The sequence below is a fragment of the Carassius gibelio genome, chromosome B14 (assembly GCF_023724105.1).
Source record: "Carassius gibelio isolate Cgi1373 ecotype wild population from Czech Republic chromosome B14, carGib1.2-hapl.c, whole genome shotgun sequence".
NCBI classification, from domain to species: Eukaryota; Metazoa; Chordata; class Actinopteri; order Cypriniformes; family Cyprinidae; genus Carassius; species Carassius gibelio.
The window spans coordinates 12,081,280-12,104,547 of NC_068409.1; the positions used below are offsets into that span (position 1 = coordinate 12,081,280).

General features: G+C 38.8%; 1 protein-coding gene across 6 annotated transcripts; it reads right to left on the reverse strand.

Annotated features, from left to right (window-relative positions):
• Positions 1-2,421: 2,421 nt before the first annotated feature.
• Positions 2,422-22,842, reverse strand: si:dkeyp-115e12.6 (centromere protein F). Of its 6 annotated transcripts, none has more exons than XM_052574860.1 (17): positions 22,637-22,842; positions 20,837-21,055; positions 19,170-19,366; positions 18,065-18,168; positions 17,752-17,795; positions 17,392-17,656; positions 15,433-15,614; positions 15,222-15,347; positions 14,863-14,991; positions 10,912-11,034; positions 9,341-9,476; positions 6,508-8,867; positions 5,701-5,888; positions 5,328-5,472; positions 3,882-4,722; positions 3,251-3,415; positions 2,422-3,163 (listed from the first exon to the last, which is right to left on the reverse strand). In XM_052574860.1, exons 2-16 carry the CDS (start codon positions 20,996-20,998, stop codon positions 3,276-3,278), a joined length of 5,142 nt encoding a protein of 1,713 aa, XP_052430820.1. In that variant the 5' UTR covers positions 20,999-21,055; positions 22,637-22,842; the 3' UTR covers positions 2,422-3,163; positions 3,251-3,275. The 6 variants fall into 6 exon arrangements, with proteins under 6 accessions (XP_052430820.1, XP_052430819.1, XP_052430815.1 ...); XM_052574859.1 differs by having other exon boundaries at positions 2,422-3,136; positions 17,752-17,798; XM_052574855.1 differs by having other exon boundaries at positions 17,752-17,798.
• Positions 22,843-23,268: the final 426 nt, after the last annotated feature.

Here is a 23,268-nt window from a genome sequence, read left to right on the forward strand (position 1 = left end):
TTGCAATCTTTGGATTACGAGTCTGAATCTTTAACCATTAGGCCACGACTTCACCAAATATATAGAACATTATAATATAGAACAGTGATCAAACTGAACGGTATTATTGCATAGGCCTTGTCACACACACAGGACCAAAAGTTCGGCAGTGACAAATTTTGTGTTTTGCAAAGATTGATGCTTCAGTATTTGTCGATTTATTGTTCCCCACATGCTTCTGACTATGGTATTCTTAAAAACAATGATAAGCAAAAGTATTAAATGCTTTTATTGGAAAATAATGTATATAATTAAAAATAATTAATTTACAGTTGACCCTTGTTTTTCATAAGCTCTGCACAGTTCACTCTGGCATGCTGGATATTAGTTTCTGGGCCAAATCCTGACTGATAGAGTTCCATTCTTGCCTTATTAGTTCTCAGAGTTGCCTGGCCATGGATCCGATTTCAATGTAGCCAAATGATCTCCGAGCCACTTCTTTTGGTGCTCCAGCATGCTGGAAAATGTACGGATCATAACCAAATGCTCATGGACCGTTGATAGAAGTTGCTCTTGCAGGACATTTTGAAACCATTCTTTATTCCTGGCAGTGTTTTTGGGCAGAATTATGAGAGAGCCCACTCACTTGGTTGAAAAGCAACTCCACACATAGAAGGTCTCAGGATGCTTCACTGTTGGCACAACACAAGACTCGTGGTAGTGTTCACCTTTTCTTCTCTGAACAATCGATTTTCCAGATGTCTCAAACTGTTGGAAAGGGATCTTCATCAGAGAAAATAACTTTACACCAGTCTTCTGCTGTCCAATTCTTGTACTTCCTGCAGAATTTCAGTCTGTCCTTGACATTTTTCTTGGCTTGAAGTGGCTTCTTTGCTGCCCTTCTTGACACCATGCTTTTGTCCAAAAGTCTTGGCCTCACTGTGTGTGCTTTCACAGCAACATGCTGTCATTCCTGAGCAAGCTCTGCACTGCTGGTGACACGATTCCTCAGGAGGAGATGGTCCTGGTGCTTTCTTGACACTCTGGGAATTCCTGAAAGACTTCTTCACTGCAGTCGAACCTCTCTTCTTGAAGTTTTTGATGATACGGTAAATGGTTCTTTCAGGTAAAATATTTTTTGTAGCAATTTCCTTACATGTGAGGCCATTTAAATGCAAAGCAATGATGACTGCATCAGTTTCTTTGGAGGTAACCATTGCTAATAAAAACACAATGTGCGCTTCTTCCCTCCTTTTATAGTAATTAGTCTGCTCTAACAAACCAATTAGGATGATGATGATTTCACCTGACTAGAACTCACTCAGCACAAACTTCATACCTAAAATAATGACATCAGCTAGGGTGATGACCTAGCACTAAATGAACTGGATGTCTGTCATCTGTGGACAGAAGTGCAATACTAAATCAACGTCAAACACTAAAGTTCAGAATTCAGAACATCCACTGTAAGGACCGCAGTGGGCCCTCTGGACCCAGCCAAAGCTCAGGAGAGAATAAACAGAACCCCCTGACCGAGCTGAAGCAAAGACCAAAATGGCCTTTAAATCTTTTGAAAGCTCTGATATGTGATATCACATCCCTGGCCATGCCTTTGATTTCTGCTCCAACAATGACTAACATTCGGCTTTTGAAAACACCATGTTCATGAGTTATCTCAATCTATTATTACATTATTCCTCAAAACAGGTTGTACTTTAACTGTGGAAATTTCTTGTGACTGAAGGAGGTTTGTGTAAAATACAATATGCCAGAAGTACATTTCTTACAGATGACTAGATATGTTATGAACCAGAGGAAAGCATCCACTGAGGACTAAACATTGACCCTTCGAACAACCGGTTCACTCAAAAGACAAAAACGAAGAGTCTTTAAAAATACAGAAAGCCCATTACTCTCTTTAAATGACTGTTCGAGGTTTGGATAACATTTGCTTACACTTAAAGTGTTGAATCCACTTAGTTTTTTAAGGCTGCATTGATCTGCTTCCCATGAATCTTACAAATTGGAATAAAAATATGTAAAGTCACAAACATATGGTGTAAACTGAGCTTCAAATTCACAAAATGTATGGAAATTAAAGATCAACAAATAAATGATGTTTCAGATGAAATTGAAAATTATATAAAATGACATTTCGTTGTGAGCACTATGTAATGGAAAATAATGAAGCAAAGCTGACTTAATTTGCATTAACGACTGGCTGACTGTAATTAGATGGCAACTTAAATCAAAAGGACTTGATATATTGATGCAAGTTTTAATGATTTAAATATGAAAATAGAGTGTGTATCTATTATATAAAACTTTTTTTTTCCTACATTGCATCGCTAGACCAATTAATATGAAATGTCTTCAAATCGTTATGAAGTAAACTCCAAATTCAGCTGGTACAGAAAAAAAAAAACAGCAACACATGGACAATTGGATTTCATTTATGTTTAATAAATGTAAACATTCCAAACTGAAAATCCTACAAACCATTTGACATTTCGAAGAACCACATTCAAACATATGTACACAAATACACAGATGACAGTGAATCAGATAAATAGATTAATCTAATCAAAAATGTATCCAAGCTTCTCAAATGCTGTATTACAAACAGAAAATGATATAAATACTCCACTGTGCATTATAAAGCTGTTAGATGACAGAGAGAGAAAGATACAGCCTGACAGTGAATCGCCATACAAGGATCGGAAACAGGCTCAGGTTGATCTGAGTCATACCACACACACACACACACACACACACACACTCTCTCTCTCTCTCTCTTACAGTAGTGCACAAAGGCAAGTCTTCAAGGCGGGTCTGTCAATAAATAAGGCTATTCACAAAGTGAATATTCAAGTGTCATAAAACGGGCTAACGACTCCTCTTTGCAAACAAAAATGTACTACATTGGTATTTCAGAACTAATTTATAAACTGCTCCAACACTCAAAACTATACAACATCAATATGCACAATAAGGCATTATCTATCAGCTAACGTGAATGGTCAGAAAAAAAAAAAAAAAAGAGATCACAAAACTTCTACATCAAATGCTACAGGCAGCGCTCAGATCCTGTCGACTGTCATGGCGAGCAGAAGACACTGTTGACGTGTACATTATGATATTCCTTCAGCATGGAGACCTGAGAACATGCACAGATGCTGCTGCTCTGAAATGTGAGTCATATTAGAGTAACTAGCGAAAATTATGATGCGTTCCAAACACATGTTGCTAAGCATTCAGAGTAAATACCTACGAGAGGTATCAGGTGTGTACGAGTACTACGGCTCGATGTCATCATCATCATCATCATCTTCCTGGGGCACGGCTTCTCTGCGTGGGAGGGGCACTGCATCAGTTCCCAGAAGCCCCCTACGCAGAACGTATGGACAAGCCGCTCCGCTGGGAATGTCAGCAAAGCCTTCAGGAGAAAAAAACACCGTTAAAGGAAAAGTTGTTTCATAAAAGAAAATTAACAGAAAATTGACTCGCCCTCAGGCCATCCATGATGTAGAGGAGTTTGTTTCTTCATCTGAACAGATTTGATTTGAGAAATTTAACATTACATCACTTGATCAGCAATGGATCATGTGCAGTGAATGGGTGCCATCAGAATACACGTCCAAACAGCTGATAAAAACATCACAATTATCCACATGACTCTAGTCTATCAACGTCTTGATATCAAAAGCTGTGTTTATAAGAAATAAGTCCAACATTAAAGGCGTACTTCACTTCAAACTGTTGTTTCCTGTTAAATTTAAGTCAAAATTTCTACAAATCTATTCCAAAAACAAAACTAACTCATCTTGGATGGCCTGAAGGTGAGTCAATTTATAGCAGGTTTTCATTTTGGAGAAGGTTAGGTTTTTAATCTAGTATCTAACCTTTCATGACAACCTCTGGCAGGCCATACGGTTCGTATTCGGTCTCGTCGTAAGCGGCAGACATGCGGCTGCGGTTTTGCCGGATGCGTTCGGCGAGGTGAGCTGGGTTACTCATGGGGAACGTGCTGGATAACAGCAGTTGGTTCGTAAGAGGCTGTGGGGTTGGAGAGACGGGTGGCGAGTCTGCAGGCTGTTTATCGCCTTTATCTTCCTCCATCTCCAGCTGTTCTACATCTGTTTGTGTGCAGGTGTGGATGGGTGGCTGTTTGTCCCCCAAAATCAGATCTTGGCTCTCCTCGGTCTGAGTGGATACACTCTTCACCTCCGTTCTGACCTTGATGACCTCTACCATTTTACACGGAGCAGATTCATTCTTGACTGGCTTTTCCGCAGGTTTGTTCGGTTTATCTGTTGTTTCTCCATGACAATGTCCGTGTTTATCCGAATCAACAGTTCCCATGGTTTCGATCTCATTATGCTCCGAGCATAACACACCAGAATTCTGGGAGTCTGCAGTCCCACAGGACTCTGGGATTGGATTGAGGTTGATTGCCTGATATTTGGTTGAGATGGAAACACTGATCAAGGCATCGTCCTGGCTGTTCGGACTAGCACTGGCTGCTTTGGTCTGATCCTCGGGAGACAGTGAGGCAACTGTCGGAGAATCTGAATTACTGTAATCTGCTGGTTTGGTCTGTGGAGGTGATGGCTTGTCTTTAGTGTTACTACTCATTATACTGGAGACACATACAGGAGGACTTTTGTTGTTAACAGAGCTGCTTTCACATTTGTGTTGAGCATGTTCTTTGGTCAATACATTCTCATTTCCAGTCATAAGATCCTGAAAACAATTAAATGAATAGGTCTGTGATCATTTAAATAGCATTTTATTGCAGACAAAATGAAAGGTCTGTAATTTACCAAATGTAAAATGCTTTTGACTATATTAGGGCTGCACAATGAGTGTGTGTTGGGGGGGGGGGGGGGGGGGTCATTCCATTTCGTAATATAGAGACATCAATACTAATGGCTTAATTTCTTAATTAGCAAATGTTAAACCATCAATCATATATTTAGTTTGTCTGAAAACCACAGAGAGCACTTATGGTTTGAGTTTGATTAATCATACAGCCCTGGACTATATATTTATTCAGTCTATATTCACAAGAGATCAGCAGAACGTTCATGCAGTCATTTTCTACATAATAAAAATGAATGAGGAGTTAATGCACTTTTGTCGTCACTTTCCCCAATCACACTCATTGTATAAAAAAGGCAATCCATAATAAAAATGAAAACAAAGAACATATACAGGTTTGTAGTGACATGAGGGATCAAAATTTTTATTTGTGGAAAACTCTTTTTTAAAAGTACAGTTCCATACTTTTAACAGTTCAATGTTTCTCCATATGTAAATAATAACATGCATTACTAAGTGTTATTTACCTTATCAGGGGCTTGAGATTCTCTCACATTGTGTGTCATTTGAGTTTCAGGTGACACATGCTTCCCTAAGTTGATTTGGTCATTAGTGTTGGCCAATCCGGACCGATTTGTCACATCTTTGACAGTGCACTGGTGCATCATGGTTCTACAGCAGACAGAGCACAGACTGAAGGGTCTTGCATTAAGGGTCTTACATAAACATCACTCATTTCCTGAACCTGTGTTTACCTTCCTCATCTCAGGATCAACATACACATAATTCACATTAAGCACCTCACACTGCCTTTAAAACTATTATGAACAAACGCGGTTTACATTACTATGTTGCTTATCGCATATTTATCTTCAACAAATGACAGTCAAAGGATGTTACCTTGTTATTTGGGACTGCGTGTGGAGCTTTCTGGGACTGCAGGGGAGGTACAGCTCGAACTCTTTTAGCACGATGGAGGGCGAGCTGTTGCCCACAGTTTCTTCTGAGAGCTTCCAGAGTTCTAATTCTTCAGCTTGTGTCCTGTTCTGCTCAGAGAGGTGCTGGATTTGCTCTTGTAACGCCTGGATCTGGAGGACACAGCAAATATGAATTAAAAAATAAAAATAAATGAACATGACCTACATGTACTATACATGAAAATAAAGGGGTTTTCCTAATTAAGTAATCTTTGGATCAACACAAAGTGTTGCATGAAAATGATGCATGACGTATCAAAATCACAACAGAACATATTTTGTTTAATATACAGTCATGCCAATTTAGAATAATTTCACTATGGGGGGAAAAAATGCCTTGTGCTCATAGCGGATTAGGACAAGATCACAGATTAACATGGAAGGGATTTATCACTTTCTGCTTTGTCACATTGCACCCTGGTTAGGAACTTTCTTCCATATTGTCTGGTACATTAGAGTGAAACGGATTATTGAAAAAGAAAAAATTAGGGGTGGGGCTTGGTTCTATCCATTGGTTATATCTTAATGTGAACTTGCAATCAATATTAAAAAAGGGCCTGGGTTTAAACAAAATAACTGGAGATGTTTTGGCATACAAGAGAGAATCCTGTAATTCCAAGATTGAGGTCAAAAATGTAACAAAAATGAAACTGAAGATGCATTTAGAAAAACTGCTAGAGTGTATTTCCAATTCACACCAATAAAACATTTCCATTTTAATAAAACGTACCTGCTCCTGAAGAGACTGAACCTCAGCTTTGGAGTCTGCATGAAGAACAATCAACTCCTCCTGTCCTAGTGGAGAGCCACTTTGTAACCCTTCCTTTGTGCTTGACAATTCTTCATTTTCAGTGTCCACTAAAAGTAAGGCACCATCTTGTTTAGCACAAGTGTCTTCAGCCAAGTGTTTCAGTTTCAATTTCAACTCCTCGTTCTCTTGTTTAACAGTCAGAAGCTCTTCCTTTATCACATCTCCCTGCAGAGCAAGCTCTGAATTCTGAGCCTTCAACACATTCAGCTCAAGCGGAGCATCCTGTAATTCCTCTGTTACTTGTTCTAGCTCTTTGATATCACCCGTGGAAGGTTCTGGGACGTGATTTTGGAAGTTAAAAACATCCAACTGTTCATTTTGCAACAGAGAACTCGTGTTCTCATCAGTTACCTCAGAAAGTCTGGCTGCTTCTGAATCAGCACTAGAATTCGGAGCATTTCCACAATGTTCATGTGGCTTGGAAGCTTCAGTTGCTTGCAGCTTATCAGATATCTTACTAGTGTTGATTTGGTCAATGTTTTGACTAGCAGGAAGTTGTACAGAAGGCCGTGAGACATTTTCCTTCAGAACCGGTTGTGTATCATCACTAAACATTTCAAGGTCACTTATGCTTGTGTTGCTGAAGACCGAATCACAGCTTAGTTCTCTCGAGATCTCTGTAGACAGTTCAGGAGGCGTAGAGACCTCTTTGGGGACAATGGTCATGCTAGTGTGTTTTTCCTCTTCTTCAAGAAGAGCGATTTTCTCTTGACATTTTTGCAATTCTGTGCTCTGCTCCTTTAGGGCGAAGTCTTTATCGTGCAACTCTTTCAGCAGGTTCTCAATGTGCTTGCTCTGGCTTTCAAAAGCTTGGGTAAGGTTCTTGGTCTGAGTGGTCACTTGCTTCTGTAGGACCTCCAGCTTTCCTTGAGCTAGTTTTGCCTTCTCGGACTCTCTGTCTCGCGCTGCCCTCATGCGCTCCAGCTCTAAAACTAAAACGGTAGTGCTGTCCAAATCGGAGGCATCTTTGCTCAGTGCTTGAGTCCTGCCCATCTCTGCAGCAGAGGTCTCGTCATCGGTTGGTTGGGTTTGTGCTCCAAAATCCATAATCAGCTCTACTGTTCTGGTTTCTTTGCAGACCATTGTGTTCTGAAGGTTCACAGAATCACAGGTAAACTCTTGACTGTCAAGAGAAGGAACAAAGTCTTTGTTTTCTATAACAGCAGGATTATTATCGGTGTTTGGATGGTGTTCTAGTTGTAAATATGTGAGGGGAAGATTGTCTTTTGAGATCTTCTCTTCCAAACTCCTAGATTTTCGAAGACTGTCAAGCTCTTCTTGAAGCTGTGCAATCTTTAGTCCTTCCAATTCCTCTTTTCTGATCCGTTTCCTTTCCTCTTCTCTCTCCCTCTCTCTTTCCTCCCGTTCCTGTGCAAGCTTGAGCTGAAGGTCTTGCAAGTCCTTTTTCATTCTTGTCATTTCTTCCTCCATGCAAGTCTCCTTTTTCTCCATTTCAGCCAAGTCGTTCTTCAGCTGGGTACCTTCATCCTGGTCTCTCTCGATCTCTTCTAGCTTCTTCTCCGCTTCTCTTTCTAGCGAATCAAGAGTTTCTCTCAGTTTTGTGCTCTCTTTCTTCTCTTGCTCCAGCTGGGCCTCCAGTTTTGTCACGCTGTCTTTGAGTTCAAGAGCTTTGGCACGTTGCTGCTCTGTCTGTGTCGAGTGTTTCCGGCTCAACTGTTTCAGTTTGGTCCTAGCCTCGGTCTCAGCTCTTCTCTGGGTTTCGAGGTCTTCAAGACGCTTCTGAAGCTCATATTTCACATCTCTAAGTTCATCACGAAGTTCTGCGTTCTCCTTCTTCAGATCTTTTATAGGTGCAGAGTCACGTTTTTCAGTTTTGCCTGATGTGTCATCTATCTGTGGGCTACAAGAGATGGCCGATTCACTTTTAGGCATTGTGCTGCTGGTTGACTCCGAGTCGGTGTCCACATCTTCAATACCCGTGTCTTGTTCCGTCACTGAGGTCTCTACATCAGTCTCACTCAATCTCAGAGAGTCAATTGGATGTGTTCGGACGCCTCTTCCTTTAAATTTCTGCGATTCCTCAGACTCAAATTTTCCAATGTGCTCTGAGTCGATGCCTTCTCCTGGCTCTCTGCCGGAGGGGTACTTAATTCTCTCCTCTTCTCTTGTTTGCCCTGCTTTAGGGGCTTTCTTCCTCTGAGAGGAGTTGCTGTATGGAGGAGAGCGGTCACGATGAAGGGAAACGGAGGGAGAGAAGCAGTCTCCTGAAGAGCTGAAGTGAGGAACAGCCACAGCTGGAGGAGGAGCAGCCAGTTGAGCTACAGGGAAAAAGAGGAATCAACTAAATAAAATAAAAAATTGCAAATGATATGCTAGATATTGGCAGTTATTTGGTAAGTTTAGTAAGTTTTATATACATTTTATCTCATATAAATTTATCATTTAATAAGATTAAAAGCTCTGGCATTTGTTTCTTCAAGTCAGAGTAATAGTTCAATATTATCACACCCCAGAACAGCAGTAATAAAGTATTCAACTAATGACACATTAAAATGTATGGTCTTAAAAAACAAATGTAAATAATAAAGGTTGGGAGGATCTGGGTGTCCACTGTTTTGATCAGCTTCACACAACCCATTACAGACTTTTCATAATGTACAGTGATTTTTGAAGGTGCTCTGTCAAGGTTTGGTCAGAAGAGGGAGGCAAACACAAGGGGTGTGTATAAGAGGGCGGGGCCAATACACACAAACACAGTGCTCTGTGTGAACCAGATTCCTTTCCTACGCACCCTGAAGTTCTTTAATGAGCCTGAGGGCCTCGGCAAGCTCTTCGGTCAATCGCTTTACTTCTTCCTGTAGAGCTTTCTCCTGTTTCTTCATCTGCCCCAGAGACACAGTGAGACTCTCACAATCCCTCAGCGCCTCCTACAGGAGAAGAGGAGAAGTGCGCATATAGAACAAAGAACAACAGGCTCCTCAGATGAGATTAATCATTAAAGAGTCGACACACATCACATCTGAAGAGCCATAAAACCGCATTATACAATTGTGTTGCTACAGCGGACAGAATTTTAATGGTGAAGAGCAACAATCCTTAGGGTGAGGCATGCTGGAAAAAGACACACACCTAGATACACATAATGAAAGCATTCAAGTGGACAAAGACGTTATCCAACTGCAATCCTGATCTGCATGTAACATCACACTGCTTTTAAACATCACAAAAGCTTTTGGTTATTATAATACATGACTCTCATATTGTATGCATACTGTCTAAAAAATAAAGCGCTTAAACCCAAGCCCCAGCGTGAAACAGAAGTCATAAGGAGATAATGGTGCTATATCTGAGACTGCATTCAGCTGAGTCAGTAACGGCATTGTTGCACCGGGAGATTCATCTGTGTGTGTGTGTGTGTGTGTGTGTGTCTCTCTCTCTCTCTTTGACTGGGTCTCGCTGATCAGTACGTACTTGTGTTTCTGATCTAGCTATGCACTACTGTTCAAACGCCTGTGGCCAGTAAGAATTCTTTAATATATTAGTACTTTTATCCAGCAAGGACACATTAATCAAAAGCAACAGTAATTTTTTTTACATTATTATAAAGATTTTTGTGTCACATAAATGTTGTTCTTTTGAATGTACATAGAGTAATACTGAAAAAAAAATCATGGTTTCGACAAAAATATTAATCCGTACAATCGTTTTCAATTTTGTAAGTTACTTTTGGGGACATTCCCAAAGATTAAATAAAGAAGCCATTTATCATTGTAATAATAAAAACTTTATATCACTACTAATATAAGTCAAAATTACGCAATTTAAACATGCTGTCTAGTCTTAGTTTGTCTCTCTTTTCTTGACAGGATCTCTCTCTGATCATGTTGTTTTCTGACAGGGTGAGGAATCAGCAAAACAAAAATTCTCATTCTGTCATAACTGAAAACATCCCTGCCTTATCTACCAGACATTGTGACAGGGGACTTTAACTGGACTTTGTGTTGTTGTTACTGAACAGCATCTCGTCACTCGTTTAGATAACCTAACACTTATATTTTGATGAATGTGAAAGAAAAAAATGGTGAGGCAGATTGATTAAATAGCGTGTCAGATTGGTGAAAAGTCAGTGCATCTCTGTCCCATCATTCTTAATTATTGATTTTATTTACTTGACCTTTAAAATTAGCACACAATTTCAGAAATCATTCTAAAAAGTTGTGGGGATGAAAACAGTGATGCATTTTTTCAGGATTCACTGAACAGGTTTAAAAGAACTGCATCTGTTTAAAAACTATTCAAACTTCTGAATAGTAGTACAACTAAACTTGTGTTGACTCTGATGAGTGTGATATGTTGTCGTACCGTGAGTTTGGCTTCAGTCTGTGACTCTCTCTTCCGACTCTCTTTCAGGTCAGACTCAGTGTTCTTCAATTTTCCTCTCACATCCTCTAGATCTCTCTCCAAACTCTGCTTCTGCAAACACACCTGAGAGAAAAACAAACTGTCAGCAAGGATTAGTGTGTGTGCCAAAAAAAAAAAAAAAAGGGAGCACGGATCTTCACCATGCCGTGTTTGTGGCAGACTAGATACGAGTCACTCATTTTCATGCAGGATGCCACATAAACCAATGTTATGGAAACCATTTTAAACAAATGATGAGATTTATTTATGGAATGTAAAATGCAAAATGTCCCTTCACGTCTTGTAGTTCAACCAGATGTTGTACAAACCATGCAACATTTATGAGTCCAAAGGCACATTCATGTAAATTAGACATTCATGCAAAGCACACATCTGAGATGTTTATGCTCACTTTGTTTTTATTTCTCTATGTTAAACATCCAAGTACGGCCATAAGTAGTGTTATACAATCTGTAACTATCAGAATTTCAAAACAGCACATTCTATGAACTCAATTCAGGTTATGGTATTGGTTTTGTGTCCCATCAGCACAGAAACACAATTACTGATCTCTGTATTTACAGACATGCTTGCATCACGTGTCTTTTATTTTAACACACAGTATCTTATCAGCAAAACAGGGCTCAAACAAGAGTTTGTTATATCTTGGTGAAATATGGGTGAACTGTATGGGTAGAGAGTGATATTTTTACTACAAAAATACACACACACACACACACCAAACCCCTGGGTCATATCCATATCTTCTTCCTGTACTCATGTCTCTGGAGAATATAAGCATTTCTGAAAAACCATGCTGTGTGTTTCAAACATACATCACACTGAGATTACAACACTGACCTTCGCTCTAGTGTCCTCTGAGGAGGAAAAACAGAAAGAGAGAAAAAGGAATAGAACTGTGTGAGAAAACATAAGCAGTGGGAGAGGGGGAGAGAGAGAGAGAGAGAGAGAGAGAAAGAGAGAGAGAGAGAGAGAGAGAGAGAGAGAGGGGGGGGGGGTGACATTAGTGCATAGACCAGAGGACACCCATACTGGAGCTCTCATGAGACAAAGAACAAGAGCCAGAGAGAATAAAGAGAGACAGAGGAAAAGGAAAGAAGCTACAGTTTAATACGTAGAAAACGTCTAGTTTCTACAAATTACAAACAAAAATTAACTGACTGAACCAAAGCTATTTAAGGAAATAGGAGAAACGAGTGGTGTTTGTCTAAACACTCATCATTACATTATCCTGTGTGTTCTAATTGGTTACTAGAGCAGCGCTATGTGGTTTCTAGAGGCCAAATTATACTGCGTACACTAGGGTATGCACACGCGGTATGTGACAATGTGCACCCAAACACCAGACCTGTTGGTTATTGGAGGATCCTCCATTTCTGGGCTGTTAAATGCATTAGACAATTTGCAACGAGCTTTCAGCGCGTGCTGAGTGAGCGAGCACCTTAGGGGCCGTTCACATATCGCACCTAAAAACGCGTGGAAAACACTAGGCGCATCTTTCTCCTCTTTTCCAAAGCGCTTGGGCAGAAGCGCTCCTGAGGCGTCTACCTTTGCTAAGCAACAATGACCTGCTCTCTCCATGAAGACGCGGAAATTTCAGCAAAGAATAAATGGATTTGCAGCTCTAAAAATCGCTTGCAGTAGCTCTGCTACTACATTTATTTCAAAATTGCAATCCATATACAACTATGATCAGCTGTTCCTTCATCTTGGCTGAGCTTTCAACGTTGTTACGGGAAAGGATGAAGCTGATTGGTTAGTTCTTGTCACATGACCCGCGGTGCGCTTGCGGCATTCTGAAAAGTTGAGATGTTTTTACATTTTGCTGTATCTAAAACATATATATATATAGGGGTGTGACGGTTAGTATATAACCGTGAGACCAGCGGTTATAGTTGAACACCGTCATTAGAACTCTATAACCGCCAAAACAGTGTCATTAAAATATTTTTTACAAACATTTTTTATCAAAAATTATTTTCATTTTTTAGATAGGATCATAAGATGCGCAATATATTGGGAGACATGGTTTTTACCACTTAATAAAGTTTTGTAAATCGTCAGACATGATATTTACCACTTCATAAAATTTTGCTTTGTAGAAAACCTTTCTTAAAAACGAATTTCGTTTTGTACAAATTTTATCTTAATTTTAATAAATGTTTCATCAACCAATTGCATGTATTTTGATAAATAAAAAGCAAATATAGCAGACAATGATAACCGTGACATGGAAGCACCAGCGCGCCGCGTTCACTTGCACTGCACTGTGAACTAGAGCACATCTCATCGTAAATGAAACTCAGCGTAGGCCTATGCTTCATACATTAGCATTAAATATCTTTGCTGCATCCTTTCTAGAACAGACAATGGCTTTTTTTGCGGCTCGCATCAGCAAAGCATTGCATTGCAAAACAATCAGTGGATGGCGGGCGGGTGCGGCTTTGAAATTTGCTCAAAAAACGTTGGTGCGGATAATGAGTTTTGTGACAGATCTCCTTAATAAACGGAGGTCTGAAATCTCTGCCCCTTTACCGATCAGAGTGGCGCTGATACGGAGTTAACCCGCTATCTCCAAGAACAACCAATTGACTCTACGGCAGATCCACTAACCCCCCCCCGACGGTTATGTTATGAACCGTCACTTTTGACTCACGTCATAACCGTCATCACCAATTCTGAAACCGGCACACCCCTATATATATATATATATGCAATTTAATTCTTTGGCAGCAGGGGGCGCTTTTAGAGCAGGAGAAATAGAGGTTTTCTGGGTTATCCCCTTTTTTTAGTTTTGTCATCTGGCCGGCACTTCAGAGCCACAAACACCAGAACAGCAATGCACAAGAACAGCTTCTTCCCCCAGGCAATCTACCTCATGAACAGTTAAATAAAATGTGCAATAACCTTATATTTATTTGTTACCACCTCCATCCTAGCACATCCCTGCATCTCACTCTATTCTCTTCCATTCTATCATCTATAGCTGTTAATAGAATTTTATTTTTCAATATTTGACTATTTATATTTGCATATGTGTACATATTTATTTATTTGTATGTGGTGTTGTTGTGGTCTCTGTGTACAGGAAGCTTATGTCACTAAAACAAATTCCCTGTATGCGCAAGCTTACTTTGCAATAAAACTCTTTCTGATTCTGATTCTTTAAAAGCACCTTCTGCTGGCAGATAATGAATTTGCATAATATTTGCTGACTAAGTCTATGGGAAACACTGCTATGTCATCCACATCCACGGTCATCTCATGAACGAGGAAAAACGACATTTAGCAGAAGCTTGAGATTACGGTTTATAAAGTTATAAAAGTGGATACTTTTTTTACACAAGTGCAAAACTTTGCTTCAGAAGGTTAATGGAGCTGTATGAATACTTTTTATGATGGATGAATGTACTTTTTTGGACTTCAAAATTTTGACCTCCATACACTGCCATTATAAAGCTGAAAGAAGAAAGTCATATACACCTAGGATGGCTTGAGGGTGAGTAAATCATGAGGTAATTTTCAGGTGAACTATCCCTTTAAATGGTTTTTAGTGTGTGGCTAAGCGGTTACAAAGGTATTCACAGGGTGATTGCTAAAGCACTACCAAGTTGTTAAAAGGTGGATCCGAATTGTAAGGATTTTGCTCTGGTTTCTTAGGGGTTTCCTACTAGATCAAGGCTTGCCTAGATATGTGTGGGACCCCTGTTTTAAAGTTGAATGTATTTTTTTATTACCAAGGCAAACACAAAGTAATCCCATTAACATAACTTCTAAATAAATGAAACTTAATATAAAGCTAGACTATTTACATAAAGGCTGAGCAACGCCTAGACTATTCTAGTCAATTCAGCAGGGTCGCTACATCTAGTTACTCTTCAGCCCTAGTACCTTGTCGTGTTGAGCCTGCAGGGTGTTGTGAAGCGTTCTGGCCTGCTGGATCTCCTGGTTGAGTCTGTTGGTCTCCTGCTGATGTTGTCTCTCCTGGGCCTGTCTCTCTCTCTGCAGCTCCAACAGCTCCTACACAACACAAATCACAACCATCTCCAGTCACTCTGGGACTTTTCCGTACATCTGTACTGAAATAACATACATTGTGAAAAGAGCTATTATTAAGGAAACAAAATCAATTCCAAGACAGGACCTTAGAACTTGAGGCTAAAAATAAAAGAGTGACGAGGCTGTGTATTTAGCAGCAGGGCAGTGCAGGAAACAATGAATCAGAAGCGTGTCCATGTTCTCCGTCTCACCCTCTGATGTTCTCTCTCCATGTCTTTCCTGCGCTGCTCTGCGTTGCAGCGGCTGCTTTCAGCATTCTGCCTTTGACACTTCAGTTCCTCCTGAAGGTGCTTCACTTTCTGCTCAGAAGCTTGGGCCTACAGACACACAGCGACATTTTATAAACATTTAATCCACAGTACAGGCAGTGATTTTGAACAAAAATTTTGATTAATTACTGACCCGGTCAGTCTCTTGTGTGATGCGGGTCTGTGCACGGGTCAGCTGGTCCTGCGTGCGTGTCAGGCTCTGTTCTTTGGTGCTGATCTCTCTGTTAGCCTGAGCCAGACGAGACTCCATTTCCCTTAAGCGCTCAGACTCCAGCTGTGCCTCACGCTGTAGATCTGATACCCGCACACGCAGCTCTGAGAGAGACAGACGGTCACTTAATTATTTATATGTTATCATTCTGAATGATATTTTTGGCTCTTTTGAAATAAGTGTTTGATGTATTTTGAATTAAAACAGTAAAATATTAAATAAATAAAAAACATTGTAGCAAAAACAGCCTGTTTTAAACTTTACTCAGGTAAACAATAACTTTCAGTGAAAAATCATGGCTAACCTAGAATATTTAAGAAATGAATGGATTGGATACGACCCTTTTAAAACCCTCTGAACCACCTGCTACAGCGACAGTTTATTACAGCCCATCTTGAGGAATTTACATTCCAGAAAAGTTTACATTCCGGATCCAGGGGCCATTGGAAGGGAAGTGTTTATTGGGAAGAATCAGTGATCATGTGTTGTAGAGCTGCAGAAAGCTGTCTGTGGAGATGACCAACCCTGATGACTCACCAACACAAAGAGACAAAACAATGGAGAGCATTCATCCCAGGCGCGCACACACACACACACACACAGTGTATACTGATCTATCTTGCTCACCCACTCTCTCACTAAACCACCTCACAAATGTGTCCCATTCTGGCAACAGATAAGACCAGCATGTGTCACTGTGTACAATTCCCTCCTCTCATATTTTGAATTTTACACTGCAACAAAGGTCAATACAACAAATCTGCCAATATTAAAATTTACCCTAAGTTATGCTATTTATCAGTTCATCTGCTTAAATATTGGAAGATAAGAACAATGACGCTGAATGTTGATGGTTTACTTTTCGATTGAATTGAATTAGCTAAATTACTAAAGAAACATCAATCTTATTCACTGTATGCAATTGTGTTTTGATGCTTGACAACAGATTTAGAGTGAAAAAGGTAGGAATATATATTATATACTACGATTTACAAGTTTAGCTCAGGCATTTTGTTTTTATACATAAATAATTTTTAAGCAAAGATGCATTTCATTCAAAAGTAACAGTAAACAGTAATGAATGCTGTTTTTTTATATTTTCTAATCAAAGAAAAAAAATCTAAATGTTAAGCAGCACAAATAATTAATAATACATCCTTGGGAAACATAAAATTGATAAATCTTACTACCCTCAAACATCGGAACAGTATTTTATGTGCTTTTAATAATTTTTAGCAATACTTATATTATAGATCCCTGCTTTTAAATGTCACAGAAAACATACAGTTCTTTTTGGATTAGATTCTGTAGATGTTCTAGGATATTACTGGAAACCGGACTACTTCACTCATTAGGTAAATCCACCTGACATTCAGTGAATAAACATGATACTTTCTCTTGCTTAATGGGCAAACAAGAGCTGCACAAAATAAATAAAACTGCACTTTATTTCCTTAAACTACCTTAACCTTAGACACATTCTTATGGCAAATGTAGGTATGCAACCAATTTATTTCCAGCACAGTCTGAAGCTCCGACTGCTGTAAAATCTACCTCCTTAAACATGCAAATACAACACAAATCTGCTCATGCCACTGACGAGGTTGATCTCATTGGCAGCCATGCCAACACATTGTAAATAGTGACTTTGGACTGCTTTCATTTATGATTATTATGATTATTTACAAGCAAATGTGGGATGGAAGAGAGATGTTACTCAAACTGTAGTTGAGTATTTAAGAAATATATAGAGCATTGTCTGGGCTGGTTGCAAAAAGATTCCTTGTTTTGTTTTACTCCTCGATGCCTGAAAAACTGATTTAAATTCAGCGTTTCGGTGCAGAACTTCTTAAACCCCTAATAGTGTGTGGAGAAGCTCACCATCTATCTCATTCCTCAAGGCTTCCTCCATCCCCGAGTCACTGTTCTTGATTATGACATCACTGGATGAAACCGAGGAAGCTGGTCGTCCTTTGGGAGTGGACCACAAATCCACACGTTCCCAAGGAAACACAGAGGAGGGGGTGGATGGTTCTGATTGGCGGATGTTGCGCCGAAGGGGTGGGGATTTATGAGGTTGCTGTGGAAACGGGGAGAAAGCCCCACCCACTGAGGGCTTGGGAACATCTCCAAACTGCAGCTGTTGCTACAACAGACACAAAACAGTGAAATGAGTCAGGAAGTAAACTCATAAACAACATTTCTTATTAAGAGGTTGCTCTTAATGTATACATGACTTACTCTGGCATGCTGTGTTTTGCTTTCAGTCTCTGCTCTGAAACCACCTGCTGAGTTAAGTAGGTTAAAACAAGAGCACAAAAATTAAGATGAATAGATCTTTCTAAATGCATCCCACATGTAGAAAAGCAAAGTTAAACTCAGAGAGAAACCATGCCATCACACATTGTGTACCACGCAATCAGTCCTTAGGGACCTTCAGAAAAATTCAACACTCCTTAACCTACTTAATCAGTGGATGCATTTTTGCAATCTTTGAAGTAGAGCTTGAGACAGAAAAGTGAAAAACAAATGCACTGAGCGTGAGGGGTGCTACCGTTGTTGTCCCAGGGAGAGCTCATGTTCCAGCAAGGTGTGGAAAACAACATCGATTCCCCAGAGCTATTTCCCTTCTGTAGCTTTTCCAGCTCCGCCTCAAGCCTACAAGCAGAGAAAGAGAAAGAGATGGTGCTTGTTATAGGTAAATATAGACAGAGTAATGGGGAAAAAAGGTCTCTCAAAAACAAATTTAATTCAGTTTGGTGCTACTAGTAGTACAGAAATCCCTACAGCACCTTAGGCCTGACCCAACACATGTGTATAGCATTATCCTATTTAGTAATATTTTGAACTGGCTTTTATTTTTATTTACATTTCTCATTTTAACACATTTTAAGTTAAGCATCTTTTGCCATCTTTATTAGCATTTCATTTTTTTATTTAACTTTTAATAGTTTAAAATTAAACATTTTATTTAATTTAGCTTAAGACAACATTTCTAATTTTTGTTTAATTATTTCTAATTAAAAAAAATATTTTGGAATGTTTTGAGTTTGTTACATTTTTTATTCTCAGCCTCATTGTAATTAAAGAAAACTATTTTGTTTTAGTTAAGGTTTTAAAGGAATAGTTCACCCAAAAAAGAAAATTCTCTCATCATTTACTCACTTAGGCTTAAATAACAAATGTATTTAAATGTTATCACTTTAGAAAACAGACATAACTAGAAACTTAATAAAAATACATAAAATTTCCACTTTAAAGGGATACTTCATATAAATGTAAAATTCAATTTTTTGGTGAAGCATTTCTTTAATGGGCGTTCATATTGACAGTGATATGCAGCAACAAAGCAACCAATGGTCATTCATTTTTAATGAGAGTGGGTGATGAGGCAAACCAAACACCTTTGGCTATGCAACACAATTTAGCTGAGTTATATTTTACTTTGATATGGGGTTATAAAAGGTTAGTTACATTTTTTTTGCATAACCCTAATTTGGAACATTCCTTATTTTTTTTTTACATCGATAAATAAATACAGTAGTGATGCAAGGATCAATGTAAGAATAAAATGACATTTCAACTGCTAATCATTGTCATATGATTTGGTTCAGTCTGGTGTGTAAACAGACAGGTTGATTTGTGTGTGCGCATCTCACCGTTTGATCTCCTGTGTGAGGTTTTGAGTCTGTTTTCTGGCAGACTCGAGTTGTCCCTCCAGCGAGTGCACCTGACCGGTTTTCACCTGCAGGTCGTGAGACAGTCGCTCTCTGGCCCGCACCTCCACCTGCACTGCTTCACGCACTCCTCCCAGCTCCCTCTGAACCGCAGCCAGCTCCACACGCGCCTCCTCATACTAACAGAGAGAAGATCCTACATAACACATCCCGCATTGTTTGTGCTACAGCTGCGCTGGAACTCCCAGCCAACTTTCCATTTGGTGTCCTTACAGGCAGCTTTTCTGCATTGCTAGAGTGCCTCTGATAATATTAAGAAAAGTCTTCTAGATCATTTTTCTTACATGAGTGGCTAAAGCCTCAAAATTATTAATATTATAACTCTGCTCAGAAATGTTGCACACAATCTATCAAATGTCTTCTGTTGTTTGATCAATGGTTCGTTTGTTTTAACAAGCAAAAGGCATTTAAATATGATTGTAAAAACATGCACCCTCACATCGTGGTTCATGTTCATTTTTATAAAGTAAACAAGAACACATTTTAGATTGAGTAATATTTCAAAATGAACACTGGACTGATACAACTTTACTTGATTACTCATACTTTTTTTTTAATAGAAAAATCATGTTTAAATTGATGATCCATTAAGAATTTGAGGAAAGTTTATTTGTTCTATTTTTGAGTTTATTTTGTTGCATGGTGTATTGGGCAAAGGCCAAGTTGTGTAAAATCAACCCTGGTTTTGATCCATCTAGTGATCGTGGTCAACAAGCTCCAGCTACTCTTTATCTTACTTTTTGACTTTGCCTAGCACTGACCTCTTACTGTGCATACATTTTTTTTAGAAGTCAAATTCTGGATGTTTTATTTTAGATATTGAACCATGTGCCCTCTTTCTCCATCCATGGCCTTTACGGTTTCTTGGCCCTGATTTATTAATAAATAAAAAGCTCAAAGAAAAAAAAAAACATACTGTTGAAATTTTTATGTACTTAGATCGTACTTAAGTCGTTTCTCCCTTTTTTACTTCATCAGAATTGTTCTAACTAGTGCATTTTATGTATATATTCATTTTTATTTAAAAAAAAAAATTCTTATATGTATGGTTTTTGGTGCTAGCATTCAAATTTGTAGGCTATTTTGTTTATGACTCAGAGAGTAAGGAAGTTTTTTACTATTTTCATTTAATGTTGATCTGTGTTAAACTACTGTTGCATCTCTCTGATCGAACAGCATCAATAAAAAGTGTTAAACTAAAAAACTACAGAACTTTAATCATGCAACTAAGAATTTAAATATCATCTCAGTACTGGAGAAACTGAGTGACTTATAAATATATCATTGATTTACATTAGCATTTCATCTTTCTTTCTGGACATAAATACCAGCAACTGAAATTAATTGCATATTTCTGCTCAGCTTGGGCAAAATTTGTTTTTTATTTTTCAAGCTCAATATTCTCAGTATAAATTATATAAATTATTTCAAATAACATGCACAAAAAGAAGGCTGAATAAACTGATCCATTAAAAAAAGTTTTTCAGATATATCTTTATATATATTGTAAAGCCTGACATATACATATATAGCTTTACAAGGTTAAAATGCTCATGTACATATGGCTCAGTTAAACCGCCATGACTCACCCTCTGCTTCTGTTTGTGCAGAGCTGCTTCTGAGTTGTCCAGCTGCAGTTGCCTCTGCTGCTTCTCCTTGTTCAGTTTCTCATTCAGAGCCTGAAGCTGCTGAACCTTCTGTAGGACGTGACCCGTCAGACCCACGGTCCAGTCGTCTCCGGCCCAGCTCATCGCCGCAGGTGCTTACAGACTGATGCTTCAGAAAGCTCAGCTGCTCATCTTCCAGTGCTGAGACAGAAGAGATATAGACAGATCTTCAAATGTTGTTCACGAGGATCTGGTGTGCTGCCTCAGGGGAGACGCTCTCAGCTGTCTGTACATGTTTCAGACCAGAAATATCAGTTCACATACTTTTAACATTCACTAATGACAAAAAGGACAATTAATCCTTGTGTCCACATTTTTATGTAAAGCAAAATTGCAGCGATGGTGAGGGTGTGTGTGTGTGTGTATGTTAGAGGGTTTCATGGAAACACTCTTAAGGGAGTTTTGCTGACAAAACACCTCAAGTTCAACTAAAAACAGAAGATTCTGTGATAGTTTCCTCATCCAAACCTGTATGGCAAGTTATTTTCTTAGTAACACAAAAGAAATACTAACAATTGTACTGGTTGTTTTTATCCATCGAATTACAAAGGACAAGGACTGCCAGTTAAACTAAAAACCAGATTAGTCTGATTCATGAATGAATCATTCAGAACGTCTTTTGTGTCACAGATCAATAAATTCAATGAAATTATTGGACTCAGTTAAACAATTAATTCACAGAAGCAAAAGACGTCAAGAGATATATATATATATATATATATATATATATTTTTTTTTTTTTTTTTTTTTTTTTTTGTGCATGATCAGTTATTTCGGTTTGTTTTGTGAACAATATTTTCATAAGGTGTCAGAAGATTTGGATTATGCACCAATTTAATCATACTTGGTGGTTTTATTTATTTATTTTTTTTTTTTTGGGGGGGGGGGGTAATTTTACAGCTTGACAGGTCCAATTTGCTTTCATTATAACTGAATATATTTCATAAACACACACACAAACTACAAGCATTAGTCTATGTTTGTTCAACAAAAGAGGTAAATAAAGACATTTTCACAGTTGGGTGAACCATTATTTGAAGGGAACTTACATAATTTCACTAAAGCAAAGGTCTGGGCAGTCCCACAGGCGCGCGCTCGCACACACACACACACACACACACACACACACACACAGTGAAAGTGTCTATTTACATTAACCCGCAGTCTCTTGTGTTTGGTTTCTCTTCTCAGTCAGAACTGAATTGCCAAAAGCGAGGAATGAGGAAAATCCGGCCCATGAATCTGTGAACATCCTGGTCAGATCTCTCCATGCGCCTTCATTTCCATTACAAAGCATCAAAGATGGTGCTTTCAAACACAGCTGACGCTAGACTGGGTTAATAACCGTGTTCACTACCGAGATGATTATACACGTTCAACAACAGGCTTGCCTTACGTTTACAGCATCCACTGTATATTTACGAAATTAAACCTCAGCGAATTTATGAATCCTACTATGGCGAAGACATCGCTCATGAATATCAATTAAGCTTCTTGAATGAAAACAGCGAAAAAGTCTCTAATTAATATTCATGAACTGAACCTTCGCCATAGTAACATTTGTGGATTTGCTGACGGGTTTTGAGCAAACTAGAAGCTGAAGACTTTCAGCAGTGCAATAAAATTGCTTATTTATTGAAAAAGACAAACGCAAAGCAAAATACTGTCTGATAAAACGAAATGCTAACTTACAGCTAAATCAAACAATGTGGCATCACTTACCGGGACTTCTGATATGTTGATCTTTTAAAACACAGCGTTCCTGACGTCTTGAAATCCGTTTACGTGGCTGTTAATAAAGTAGATCCGACCTGTAGCGCCTGATCGTTTACAGATTGTCGTTATTTTTAAAAGTCAAAACTTAGCGCACGCGGTCACTGTATCTCGTGCCCCTCGGAACCGCCGAGCTTGATTTGACGAAAGGCGTGCGCGGGGGTCCGTGACGCTCATAAAGAGGCGGGGCCTTGAAGCGCAGTGTCACCTGCAGGTCAGTGACAAGAACATAGACACATATATATGAGTGACTAAAAACAGTGATTCTATAATTGCGGGTACATTTGGTGTCGAAGTTTATAACGCATTATGATTTACAAGATGTTAAAGTCCATAAAAATATAATATTTTTTACAAAACGTCTCTTAAATAGCTGAAAATTAGCATTTCTTGTTTTCCGAATTCGTCAGTGCGTTTTTTTTCCATTGTGTAATCAAAATATTTTATTATACTTTTCTTTTGGTAATATTTCATTAATTTTATTTATAAAAGCCCTAAATAGTCATTTACCTAGGCTTCTTTCACAACATTATAAAAAGGTGTGTCCCTAAATCTTGCATCAACTCTGTTACCCATACTTT

Bases quoted from the DNA above. Each gene is read 5' to 3' on its own strand.
- si:dkeyp-115e12.6 (XM_052574859.1), bottom strand. From the start codon at position 20,998: ATGAGCTGGGCCGGAGACGACTGGACCGTGGGTCTGACGGGTCACGTC. The intron at 15,615-17,391 runs GTGAGCTTCTCC...TGTCTCTCTCAG, and splicing joins CTTGAGGAATGAGATAGATG to AGCTGCGTGTGCGGGTATCA. The intron at 4,723-5,327 runs GTAAATAACACT...AATTGTTTTCAG, and splicing joins AATCTCAAGCCCCTGATAAG to GATCTTATGACTGGAAATGA.